Genomic DNA, 13,321 nt, shown 5'->3' on the forward strand with positions numbered 1-13,321 from the left:
CATCCCTCAGGCCACCGACGAGGCGGTCACGAAGCATGTTCTCCAGCTCTGAGAAGTTGCAGAACCGGGCGGCTTGGCGGAGAGAGGTCACAAACCCAGTTATGGTTTCCCCAGGGGCTTGCCGCTTTGCATAGAAGGCATTTCGACGAGCTACCACTGAGGGCTGTGGCGAAAAGTGCCCCTTCAGCTGTTCCATTATTGTTTTGTATGGAACAGTAGCAACGTCTTCAGGCGCAAGGAGAGCCCGGGCGATTTCAAATGTCTCCTCTCCGCAAACGCTGAAGAATATTGCCCTCTTCTTGGCGTCTTCTTCATCGGTGACCCCTTTGGCTTCTAGGAGGAAGGTGAAACGGGAGGCGTACGCTTCCCAGTCTCCGGATGCTGGGTTGAACGGCGAGAAGCTGCTGTCGGTTGCCATTCTGAGTTCCTTGTGTCCCGGAGCTGAAGCCTGGATACACGGTGCGAGGCAGCGGTGCGGCAGGTGGCGGTGCTGCGGTGCTGTGTGTGGCAGTCAGCTCAGCGGGATCCCACCTTCGTCGCCAGTGAAATATACTCAGAGTCGCAAAGTGATTTCATGCTCTTTATTCAGCTCATAGTGGTGAGGAGGAATGAATAAAAGTCCCCTCAAGGTATCTGCTTTATATACATTATTTACACAATGGGCTGCACATGATTGGCTAATTCCGGAATTCTACTGTAAGCCAATCAGGTTGTGGATTCACTTCTATCTGGAGCATGATTGGGTAGTTCCTGCCAACCAATCATACTGCTGCATTGTTCTAGGACCAATCAGACTGCTGCATTCTGAATCCTATTGTTCTAGGACCAATCAGGCTGCTGCCTTTTGGATCCTATTGTTCTAGGGCCAATCAGACTGCTGCAGTTTGGATCCTATTCAACCCAGTACATAACATAAAGTAATTCTAAATCATCAGTTCTCCAAAGGTAGACCCTGATGAAGCCAAAATGGCAGCATCCCCACACACAAGAAGAAGGGACCAGCAGGTCTGGGGAAACCCCAAGGTCTGCAGAAGTCCAAAATGGATCAGTGACCTGATTTGTAAGTGTCCTGTGTTCCTACATTCACCCCTCCCTGTGTCTGCTTGTAATTAAACACACACAGGTATGGTTTATCAGGATTCCTTGAGGGTCACTTCCAGTCTGACCCTTGACCGAATGCATATCCTTGCCCTGTATATCCTCACCTCCTCCTCTGCTGTGCCAAACTATTGATTGTAAGCTCCTCAAGGCAGAGACCTGTGACCCAGAGCCAGCGGAATAAATGTTGCTTCTTGGTGGGGGGGGGGCGGCAGCAATTACTTCTGTGCTGCCCCATCCTCTGCAAGTCAAGAGATGCATCTTATCTGAGGCTGGCCAAGTTAATTTTGATCCCACCCAAGTGACTATACAATAAATTTAATGACTAACTATTTGCAGCCTTTTTGCAACATCTAAAATTAGCTGCTGGAGGAAGGTAACCTCAGTCTCCCTAGTAGGGACAGCCACCCACCTATTGTCTTGTTTCTTGAACTCTGATAATGCCTTTTGCGTGATTGGACACAGAGAAAGAGAGGATTGTGTGTAGAAACTAGCTTACTGCACAAAGGAAAAATTCACACCCATTGCCCTGCCAGCTTTTGCCCCTGGCCCCACCCACCACTGCCATGTGGCCCCTGGAAAGTTTCCAAGAAGGGAATGTGGCCCTCAGACTGCAAAAGGCTCCCCACCCTTGCTGCAAAGGGCCATGCATATTAATGATGCCCTATAAACAAGCAAACAGTGTGATGCTATGCGCTGTTCACTCCGAAGTAAGCTTTTCAGTGGAGAAGCTTACGTATCTTTGCAGAAGCTTAGGAAAAGCTTGGCTTATCGCCCAACATCCAAAAAACCAAAGTGCTGCACCAACAAGTACAAAATAACCCCTCTTCAGCGCTACAAATCCAACTCTTTGGTGTAACATTGGAAAATGTCAATCACTTCTCCTACCTGGGCAGTTATCTTTCCACAAGGGCCAACATTGATGCCAAAATCCAGCATCGCCTGAGCTCTGCGAGTGCGGCTTTCTCCCAATTGAAGTGCAGAGTGTTTGAGGATCGGGACGTTAGCAGGGAAACCAAAATGCTTGTTTACAAAGCTATTGTACTACCAACCTTACTGTATGCTTGTGAAACATGGACCACTTATGAGATTCCATCAATGGTGTCTTGGAAAAAATTTACACATCACTTGAAAAGACAGGCAAACTAACACCAGTGTACTGGAAGAAGCAAAGATCACCAGTGTTGAAGCAATGATTCTTCAACATTAACTTTGTTGGACTGATCATGTTGTGTGGATGCCTGATTATCATCTTCCAAAGCAACTACTGTATTCCAAACTTAAAAATGGAAAGTATAATGCTGGTGGTCAACAAAAGATGTTTAAAGACTGTCTCAAGGCAAATTTTAAAAAATGTAGTACAAACACCAGCAGTTGGGAAACACTTTCCTGTGAGCACTCCAATTGGAGAACAGCCTTTACCCAAAGGTGTTGTGGGCTTTGAAGACACTCAAACTCAGGACGCAAGGGAGAAACATGCTAAGAGGAAGGCATGCTTGGCAAATCCACACCGTGATCAACTCCCTCCTGGGAACCAATGTCCCCACTGTGGAAGGACGTGTGGATACAGAAAATTGGCCTCCACTGTCACTTACGGACTCATTGTTAAAACCATGTTTATGGAAGACAATCTTACTCGGCTACAATTGATTGCCAAACAAGAATAAACAAGCAAACGGTGTGATGCTGTGCACTGTTCACTCCGAAGTAAGCTTTTCAGTGGAGCTTACTCTCGTGTAATGATGTGTAGGATTACAGCCTTATTCTGCTCTTTGAAGACTTTACTGAATCTACTCTATGCATCCCTGTATCAAGCATTTCTTCCATAGGAGAGCAAGAAGAGATCCTTTGATATGTGTAAAGATCTGTAGATGGAGGTGCTAATCCAGCCAGTCATTAGAAAGAGGGACAAAACAAGACACCTGAAACTTCACTTAAAACCCATTACAGTACAGGCAAATTTATATCAACACAGTAGTTCTGCTCAGATCAGGGTTTATTTTATTTTAAACTTTTATTTATTAAATTTATATGCCACCTTTTTTCTCTAAAGAACTTGAGGTGGCCTACATGATTCTCCTCTCCCCATTTTATCCTCACAGCAACCCTGTGAGGTAGGATAGGCTGAGACACAGTGACTGGGACTCAATAGCTGAATGGGTCTCAAACCCTTGTTTTCCAGGTCCTAGTCCAACGCCCCAATCATCACACCACATTAGCTCACTGATGGCAAAGTTTAGAGTGAGGCAGTCACTGCTTCAGATTCCATGGGGGGGGGGGTGTCTTCTTTTAGAGACCATTTAAGCCACCTATGGCTACATAGCTGCCATGCATTTAAAGCATATGATTTCCCCTAAAGGATCCTCGGAATTGTCACGGACCTACAATTCCCAGCACCCTTAGCAAACTACAGTTCCCAGTATTCTTTGTGGGGATCCAAGTGCCTTCAGTGTATGCTGTGCACGCAACCTGTGTCTTTGCCATGAAAGGGAGGAAAGTTCCACCTCCTTTCTCGAGATCTTTTCCATCTCTGGAACAATGAGCCCTCCCGTTAGGTGTTTTGCTACAGTACTGTTTGTTTGTTTGTTTGTTTGTTTGTTTGTGCTCCATCATATTAAAGCTGCTGGACTCTCTAGACACAAACCTGGAGACATTACCAACAAGCAAGTTTCAGCAGAGGCCTACCACCTGAGATTGCATGGCCTGTTCGCACAGGTATAGACAGATGCCCATCCAAAGAAATGGGGCTACAAAGCACAATTATTATTCTTTTGGTAAAACTAAGGTTCTGTGTCCTGCATGCTTAGAACTACACTGCCCTCTCCCAAGAGCAGAGTTACAGGTATGCATTTTCAGGCTGTCAGAGCTCATACTCATTGTTTGGAGGCGGTTGGAAGAGAAAGGAGGGAAATCTATCTCCCTCTCTCCTATGTGGCCACACCTGATCCCTTTTTAATACAGTGCAAGCCTCTTTGCTCATGCACACACACACACACACACACACACACACACATGCATGCATTTACACACCTTCCTCCCAAAATCACATAATCTCTCAATCGCATACATCTCTCTCCTGCAAAACCGCAGTTGCATCCTCTTCCCGCACACACACCGTGTAAAAACCTTGCACAGATAATATATCCCCACCACAGCCACACACCATCAGCAAATGAAAAACTACCTCCTCTAAACCTCGCAGACAAATGACACAATTTCCCTCTTGCCACAGAGGTCCTATCCCCGGTTAACCCCTCCCACCCAGCTGCTGCACCCCTCCCCGCTGACCCCTTCTCCCCCCACCGCACCCCGCCCCCAAATCCCCACCCCTTTCTCCTGCCTGGGGAGGAGGCGCTGCCTTTGTTCCGCCAAGGGTTAACCCGGATTGTGTCTGTCACCCAGTTGCCCGGATGCTGATGTAAGGGGAGAGCTCGAGAGATCCCTTCAGATTGCAGTGAGAGGAGGTGAAGGACCAGAGCAGAAGAGGCTCTCCACCAGCATCTTTCATCCACGGCAACAGCAGCACCAACAGCAGCATCCTTGGCTGGACCAGCTGGATGATGCTGGTACCCGGACTGTAGCATCCTTCATCCTTTTCTCGCCTCCCTTTCCCTCCCTGATGCCGAGAGCATCCCCCTCCCCCTAAATCCTTCAGGATGCCGGCCCCGGTATTGTCCCTATAGGGGGATATCAGGGGGGCCTTGCCTTGCTGTGCCTCTCCCCTCCCCTCCCCTCCCCACCCCACCCCAAATCCCCCGTCTCTTATTGTTGCTCAGAAGGGTGACAGACAAAAGCCATGTCCGGTGGCAAAGAGGCTGGTGGGGTCCACCCCTACCAGCCACAACAGAGCCAGCAGCATGCTCAGTATGTGGGGCCCTACCGGCTGGAGAAGACACTGGGGAAAGGGCAGACTGGTGAGTACTTGGCACCCTGCTGCTCCTGAAGGTGGGGTGGGGTAGGAGGGGCAACCCCAATGCCATAGAAATGGGTGCAATGGGAGAGCCCAGAGCTTCGTGTGTGGACCAGAAGTGTTTGTCCCATTGCAGAATGAGGGTGGGGAAAGAGATCCGAAAAAGGGAGGGCAGATGCATTTCCTGTTGGGGAAAATAAATTGGCCGCAGTGGTGGTGGTGGTTGGCAAAAGCTGAATTCTTTCCTGTCCTGGAGTTTATTTGAGGAGAGCAAATGGGGAGTCTTGTTTGGGGCCAATGGCATCTAGGTTTAGTAGGTTGTCAGGAGAAGGGGGCAACACTTTGGGTGTTGGGGCACCTCTCTCTCTCTCTTACACACTGTTTTATTTGGGAGTGGAGTGTAAATGTTGGAGACTACCAGAAGGGAAAAGGTGTCTTTTAAGAGTTCAAAGGAGTGCATTAATGTTTACCCTGCTGGACTTTATTTGGGGTCCCTGTGCATAGCAGGGAAATAGTTTGCTTTACAGAGGTAGTAGATAGAAGAAGGGGGAAAAAGGAAGCGAAAATTTAAAAAAACAACAACAAATAGGGGCAGGTTTTGAAAGGGGTTGTGACCATCCCTGTACTTAGCAGCAAGTGCTGTTTGGGGATAGTTGGGTTCTTAGGATCACAGTGCTTTTGTGGTAGTTGATAGGTAGGTGTGTTTGTGTGTTTTAACACACATTAAATGCCCAGATGGAGCTTGGAAAGGGGAACGCAGTGAGGGCAGCGGTGGATCGACCATATTTTCTGGATGGGTTAGTTTCCGTACCTCTGCCCAGGTGCCTGTGCCCTGGTGGTTGGGGCCTGAAGCAGTTCTGTTTGGGATGAAGCAGTAGCTTAAAAATAATAATGCTGCAATGGCCAAGGTTGGTTGGGGAGGGAGGAAAGCAAGAAGAACCAACTGCTCCAGATTTATTCCATACAGATTACCTACCTCCAACTCCCCCCCTCCAAAAAAACCCCTGTCTGGTCGGTGGAGAGACGGGACATACACCCATCTCTGCCTCCCCCCCTCCATCTCTATTTTGCCAAGGCTCTGTATTTATGAAGGGGCAATCTATAGGAGAGGCCTATAGATTTCTCTCCCCCCCCCCCCCATACACCAATCTTCTCCTGCTGCAGCACTCTGGATGAATGGAAGAGTGGTGGTTGTTTTTTTTTTTACTCTCTGCAGGGATGCCGATTCGATTGTGCGGTTTAGATTATGGGGCTTGGTTATGACAGAGATGGCTTGAATAAATGCCTAAAGGCTGGGTAATATGAAAAACCGTCTCCTTCGGCTTCCTTCTCCTCTTTTTCGGTAGCAGTCGGTTGTTGGATGGAAGGCTGAGGATGGGAAGCGGGGAGTGCAGGGTGGTGGGGGGGGGCAGGAGAGAACCATCCATCTCTCTGCAATGATGCAGGAAAACCCAAACCACAAGGCCTCTCTCTTCTCTCCTCTCTCTCTCTCTCAATTTGTGTGTGTCTGTGTGTAGAATGAGTATTGTGGCTTGGAAAGGGGGAAGATTACTGCAGTGGCAGGAAAAGACACGGTGACAGGGGGGAGAAGGAGCCGGGCTATGCTTGTGTGTGTGTGTGTGTGCGTGCATGTTTGGGAGGTGGGGTTTTTTTGGGGGGGGGGGCGGTTGTTTTAAGGAATCATAACAATAATAAATATCTGGAGCAGGTGGGTGAAAGAGACAGAAGAGGCAGCAGGGGATAAGGGAGGGCGGGATTTTGCTGAATAATCATTTCTGCACCGTGGCGGCAGGCAGTTCACGCAAAGACATTTCAGGAATCGCAGACTGAATGGGTAGGTGGATGGAGTCTTGCTGGGGGTGGATGGGATGAGGCCTGGCTGCATCCCATACCCCAGAAGAAGGGGAAACCAGGAGCAATAGGACAAATGGACGCCTCCTACGGCGGGCGAGAGTTTTCTTGCTCTTCTAATTTTGCTTGCCGCCGTATTTCTAGCAATCTCGTTTCCTCCTTCTCTGAAGGAGTGTTATTATGGTTATGTGAATCCTCAGTTGGCAGGAAACAGCGGAAGTCCAGGCACCAGCAGTGACATGCCCAAGGTCATCTAAGGGATGTTGGTGGCAGAGATAGAAATCAAAAACTGGGCATATCCCTGTTCCTCCTTGGCTATCCTGTTCAGTTTTGGTTTCCCAGACCTGAAGATGCTGAGTAGCGAAATGATAATAACCATGGCCAACTTAACAGTGTTCTCCCACAGGACAGGTCACGCAAGAATTTGGCACTAGCAGTAATCAGAGACCTTAAATTCTGCAACTGGAATAATTAGAGTAGGCTTGTCGCCCCGCACCTCAGTCCATAGTCTCAACAATCTGAGATGCCAGTGGGTTGGATCCAGGTTGTTAAACTTTAGTCTCATTGACTAAATGAACGGGACTTAAGTTAGCCAAGATTAACTTGTCCTATTGATTTCAGTGGGGCTGAAGCTGCCTAGATCCATTGCCCTGGAGTGCCTTGGGCAAGTGTGTCAATCTTGGCTGATTTACTGTTTTTAAGGAGTAGAACTGAGCATTGAAAAATATATAAAAACATATACATATCAACAGACATGGGGGGAGGGAAACCTCATCACTTTATTCACTCTTTTGCTCTCCTTAGGCTTCCCACCTTTTAAAAGGCTGTGGGACTCACCTCCCATGTATGATCTCTGGTCTAGGTATACTTACAGTACCATAGAAGAGGTTAAGGATGCCCTTTATATATCTTTTCATTCGCAGAATTGGAGTTTGTAGATACAAAACCAAACCCAAAGAGAGATGTAAACTCGTGTGGAATATCTGTAATTTAGGATCGAAACATGGGGAATCCCCACCCCAAGCTCTGATTCAATTTAACAGGGTCACCGGAGGTCAGATAAAATTGCCGGATCCAGCCTATGGATTCCCAGTTGACCAGTCTACTGTTCTGTCCTAAACCATGACGCTCTGTGCCAGATTTGCAAATGCTCTCGCCATCGTTGCTAAGCTCACAAAACGTTGTACTAACCCATATGATCAAACTCTCTCTATTTACTAGAGACAACGCATATTTTCTGGTATAAGCCCTTAGTCAATTCCTTGCTTTTTTGGAGGCAGTGTGTTAAAATTTTGTTAGTGTGTGTGTTGCTTGAGTTAATTGTTCATTTTTCAGATTTGAGCTGCTGAGTTGGATCTAGAAGTTAACGGTGAATGGGTGGATTTCTTCCTTATGGTGGAAGACAAGGCTATCAGTGGTCACCAGCGATGATGGCTACACTTTGTCCCCATGGTTTGGAGGCAGTAAGGCTTTTGGGTACCAGTTGCTGGAAAACACAGGAGGGAAGAGGCGTCTTTGTGCTCAGGTCCCGCTTTCCCACTGTGGCATCTGGTTGGCCACTGTGAGAACAGGATGCTGGACTTGACGGGCCATTGGCCTGATCCAGCAGCCTCTTCTTGTGTTCTTAGGATGGATGCATCTTGTCTATAGTGCACAGGTGTGTGTATATGCACGCACACGAACACGGTGGCACTACCCAGTGACATTTCACTGCCTCCGAAGTATGTTTGGAACTGTTATGACATATTGCAGGCGATCGTGTTTGTCAAATATACTTCCAGCCAAAAGAACAACACCTTTTTTGGCTTTTAAATAAGGGCCTACCCCGAAATACACAGACACAGCATGTAGCAGGGTGAGTGGAGCCTTCAGCAATGTGTCATAGCATGCATGTGTTGGGGCGGCCAGAACAGAATTAGCTTTGAAGTGTCCCTGTTTTCATCTGGGAAATGTTGGTGGGTATGCTAAAAGTCCCTTCCTCCCAGATAAAGAACAAACGGGGGCAGCAGGGGGGGGGGAGCAGGCCATCCTCCCAAAGAGAGAAGACCTCCAACCAAAGAAAAACTCCGTCCTACCACCCAGCAATTTTCAAAATAAAAATTGTGAGGGTCAGTGGGTGCCGAGAGGAGTTGTCTATGGGCGCTATGGTGCCCACGGGCACCACATTGGGGACCTTGGTTGTATCATGTGAACATGGCAGTTGTTTCCCCCTCCTGCTCCTATTTACATCCTTAGATATTTGGAAACGGTCTGCATATCCACACCTGTTCCTGCCCAGTTTGCTTTTTCTCTGTCTGTCCAACTTGTGATCCAGTAAAATAAACATAGCCCCCCATTTGGGGGAAGCGAGGTGGGACTTGATCCATCTTCTGGCTTTTCTGATGGGCTGCAAAGCAAGGTATGGCCAGGGTGTGTATGGGGGAGAATCAGAGAATGTAGGGACAGGTTAGCTTGCGGCATATATTCCTATACACAAGGGGCTGTCCTTATTGTTGCGTATCCCCGCCCCCCAGTAAATTAATGTCCACATTTTTCCCTTTTTGTGAGTGCCTTTTTCAAATTTTGCTAGCATATTTCAGGAATTGTCACGATTGAGTCCCTAGACATGAAATCTCTGGAGTGGGTGATTCTAGTGTGCATGCATAAAAATGCAGGCACATGCACACTAAAGGCTCCCGCAGAGAGCACACCTAATGCCATTTCTCACACTGCAGTTCTAAGGTATTTCAAAGTATTGATTGCATAGTGAAGTAGGTTTTTTTCCCTAGTGTGTCAAGTTTAAACCAAAAGGACCGCCATCCTCCTTGTCTTTGAAATCGGTGAGGGACGGGCTATTGCAGAATAAATAGGTACATCATACCACTGGCGATGAAAAGAGCTCAGCACTATGTAATAGTGGACTGACTGGGGCTTCCAAAGTGAGCTTTGGTAGGATCATAGAGCCAGGAGGTATCCCAAAGGCCATCTAGTCCAAACCTTAACATGTAAGAAACCTGCTGCTTCGGCATCTGTGTAAGGTGACAACCCCGTCTCTGCCTAAAAACCATTCTAAGAAAGGTACCGTATTTTTTGCTCTATAAGACTCACTTTTTCCCTCCTAAAAAGTAAGGGGAAATGTGTGTGCGTCTTATGGAGCGAATGCAGGCTGCGCAACTATCCCAGGAGCCAGAACAGCAAGAGGGATCGCTGCTTTCGTTGCGCAGCGATCCCTCTTGCTGTTCTGGCTTCTGGGATTCATAATATTTTTTTCTTGTTTTCCTCCTCCAAAAACTAGGTGCGTCTTATGGTCTGGTGCGTCTTATAGAGCGAAAAATACGGTATCTACTGTCCAACAGTTAACAGCATTAATGTGCATACTTTCGTCTTCAGTGTATAGATTAAACCTCCGCTCCTTGTAATTTGAATCTGGGTCCTGCCCTGTGTTCTATTGCCAGTTTTTTAAATTATTACATTCATATTCTGCCTTTTTTTCCAAGGTGGCTCTTCCACCCCTTTTTATTTTCACAACAACCCTGTGAGGTAGGTTAGGCTGAGAGGGAGTAGCTGATCCGAGGTCACCCAGTTAGTTTCATGGCTGAGTGGGGATTTGAACCCTGGTCCCCCTGGCCTTAGTTCGACACTCTAACCACTACACCACACTGGCTCTGTGTGCTAATCCTTCACATCTTTGAAGATGGCTGTCCTACCTGCTCTGTGTTGTCCCTTCTCCAGGCTAAACAGACCCGGCTACATTCACTGTTCCTTATAGGACTTGATCTCCAGGCCTCGGTCTGGACACACTCCAATTTGTTCATATCTTCCTTAGACTGTGGTGCCCAGAAATGTACACCACGCAGTGGTGAGGTCTGACCAAATTGTGGGGTGCCCGTGTGTCCTGCGTTACAGAAGGCCATCCTTTGTTTGAAGAACTGTCAGAGGACAGGCCTCTATTTGAAGGCCTGACTGGTCCAAGGCTGGTTTAAAGAGAAAGAACCATCAGAAGGGAGAGCAGGGCAGGCCACCACGTTTCTCCAGCAACTGTTGCTACCTGTTCAGCCGACTAGACAGGCACACAGTATTGCAGGAATCCTGGAAACTGTAGTTTCCCCCCTTCCAGAACTGCAGTTCCCAGCACCCTACAATTCCCGGGATTCTTTGGAGGAAGTTACGTATGGTGTGCATGTAACCCACAACTCTTCACAGAGACAAGTAGGTTTTTCTCTCTTCCCGCTGCTCAGTCTCTTCCATCCCTGCCCATTTTTTAATGTTATGTTATTGAGGTATTGTTTTTCTGTTTAAGTTATAGTTATCATTTCTACATTTGCATCTTTGATATGCAAATTGGTGTCCTCTTGTGACCTATTTTTCCCGGAGGATGCTTTTCCTTTCCTTTTTAAAAAACCCATTTTTTTTTTTGCATTTTGCATTTTACATATACAAATGAAATAAAAACATAAACATATAATCCCCTTTGACTCCCCCCCCCCCACGCGCCATTGCGGATCATAATATAACAAGCTTTTCCACTTTTTTTTTTTTTTGCAATGCTTAAATGCCAACCTTACCACACCAACTGAAAACAGGAGCGTTGCAAGGATGCCCTTGTTTTTGTCTCTCAGAATTTTATTTATTTATTATGTACTTATTGCATTTAAACCACACCTTTCTTCTCCAAAGAGCTCAAGATGGCATGTATGGTTCTCCCTCTCCTGATCCCCACAACAACCCTGTGAGGTAGGATAGGCTGGGAGGCAGCGACCGGTCCAAATTCACCCAGTGAAGGATTTGAACCCTGGTCTCCCAATTCCTAGTCAAACGCTCTGACCACTGTGCTGTGAAACCCTGGATGCCTGACCCCAATGGGATATTCCAAGCTCCCTCCCTGAATTTTAATGTTTCTTTTCTTTTTTTAAGTTAGACGTTTTACTTACGAAGGTGTAAGGAAAAGCAGGCAGGCAGAATTCTACCCAGTTCTACCCAGAAAGAAGTAAACTTGCTCCTGCCTTCCAGTGTCAGGGCCAAAGAGCACAAAGGCAAGCAGGGTAAAAAGGACAAGCCCATGGCACTTGTTGTTTTTTAATTAAATGTAAATAATGTTCAATATAATGAAATAACTTCGAGCATATCAGACCACCCATATCTGTACTCTGGATGATTTGCAAGGATTCTTTTGGCTTCTGGCTATGGGGTTTTTTTGGGGGGTGGGGGGTGGGGAGCAGACATCAAGGTCCTAGAAGGCCACCATCAGTGGCTGGTGGGCTGCATTTTGCTTGGTGGGCTGCAAATTACGCAGCCCTGCTCTAGGCTAAAGACAATCTCTTCCTTCAGCCTTCTTGCATGTGATTTGTCTGGTCTGCTTATTTTGACAGCCGCACCACACCACTATGACACCAGATCTAGTGACATAGATAGTGCGTGTCTTTTTAATTTTTTTTATTTTCTGACAGGCTGAAAAGATGTATTTGGGTGTGAGAGGGTTTAACTTTCTCTTTTCCCATGACTCAGTTTGTATTCTCACAATGTGAAGCTGAGTTTCAAGGTCAGAGAGAGAGAGAGAGAGAGAGAGAGCGCACCTTTTGGAAGTTTGTATTTTAAACACACAGACCCTGCCATTGTTGTGAGGCTTCCATAGCTTATTTACCAAAAATAGTGTGTATTTTCTGACATTTGCTCCTGGTAAACCACTGTCCCTATTTTGCCTTTGAAAGGGGGTACAGTGGTGATGATGATGGTTTATTTTAGGATGCCTTTGCTTTCTTTCAACCTTGTTAGTAAGTGGGACTTAAAAAACAGGAAGCAGTTATGTCCCTTTTGCTAATACACTCAAAGAACCAATGGATGGCAAGCTGTTGTAGAGTCAATGAGTGGTGTTCAGCTCAGGTTGCCAACTTTTCCAGCTGGCTCTGCAGCTGTGGGTTTGGCAGGGTATTGTATTTATTATATTTTCATCCCACCCTACTTTAAAAGATCTCAGGGTAGTCTACAGAGTTCCACCTCACTCACACACCTATCTTATCCCCACAACCGCCCTGCGAGAGACCCAGGATCACCCAGGGAATTTCATCATGGCTGAACATGGAACATGGGATTTCTGAGTTCTAAATCCAGCACACTATCCATTGCACCACACGGGCTCTCACGCTGCCACATGCTGTTGCTTTAAGTGGCATAGGTAAAGGTAAAGGGACCCCTGACCATTAGGTCCAGTCGTGGCCGACTCTGGGGTTGCTGCGCTCATCTCGCTTTATTGGCTGAGGGAGCCGGTGTACAGCTTCCAGGTCATGTGGCCAGCATGACTAAGCCGCTTCTGGCAAACCAGAGCAGCGCACGGAAACGCCGTTTACCTTCCCGCTGGAGCGGTACCTATTTATCTACTTCTACTTTGACGTGCTTTCGAACTGCTAGGTTGGCAGGAGCAGGGACCGAGCAACGGGAGCTCAGCCCGTCGTAGGGATTCGAACCGCAGAGCTTCTGATCGGCAAG

General features: G+C 47.2%; 1 protein-coding gene across 3 annotated transcripts in view; it reads left to right on the forward strand.

Moving 5' to 3' along the window:
• Nucleotides 1-940: 940 nt before the first annotated feature.
• The window catches only part of BRSK1 (BR serine/threonine kinase 1), a 50,949-nt gene continuing 38,568 nt past the window's right edge, over nt 941-13,321 (forward strand). The window contains exons 1-2 of one of the 3 annotated variants that reach the window (XM_079950377.1): nt 941-1,060; nt 4,501-5,012. In XM_079950377.1, coding sequence (XP_079806503.1) covers nt 4,895-5,012 — 118 coding nt within the window. In that variant the 5' untranslated portion in view covers nt 941-1,060; nt 4,501-4,894. Of the gene's footprint in view, nt 1,061-4,461; nt 5,013-13,321 lie in introns of those variants that run through there. The other 2 variants (XM_079950375.1, XM_079950378.1) reach the window with 2 other exon arrangements.

Source organism: Podarcis cretensis, assembly GCF_951804945.1.
Source record: "Podarcis cretensis genome assembly, chromosome: 13".
Lineage (NCBI taxonomy): Eukaryota > Metazoa > Chordata > Lepidosauria > Squamata > Lacertidae > Podarcis > Podarcis cretensis.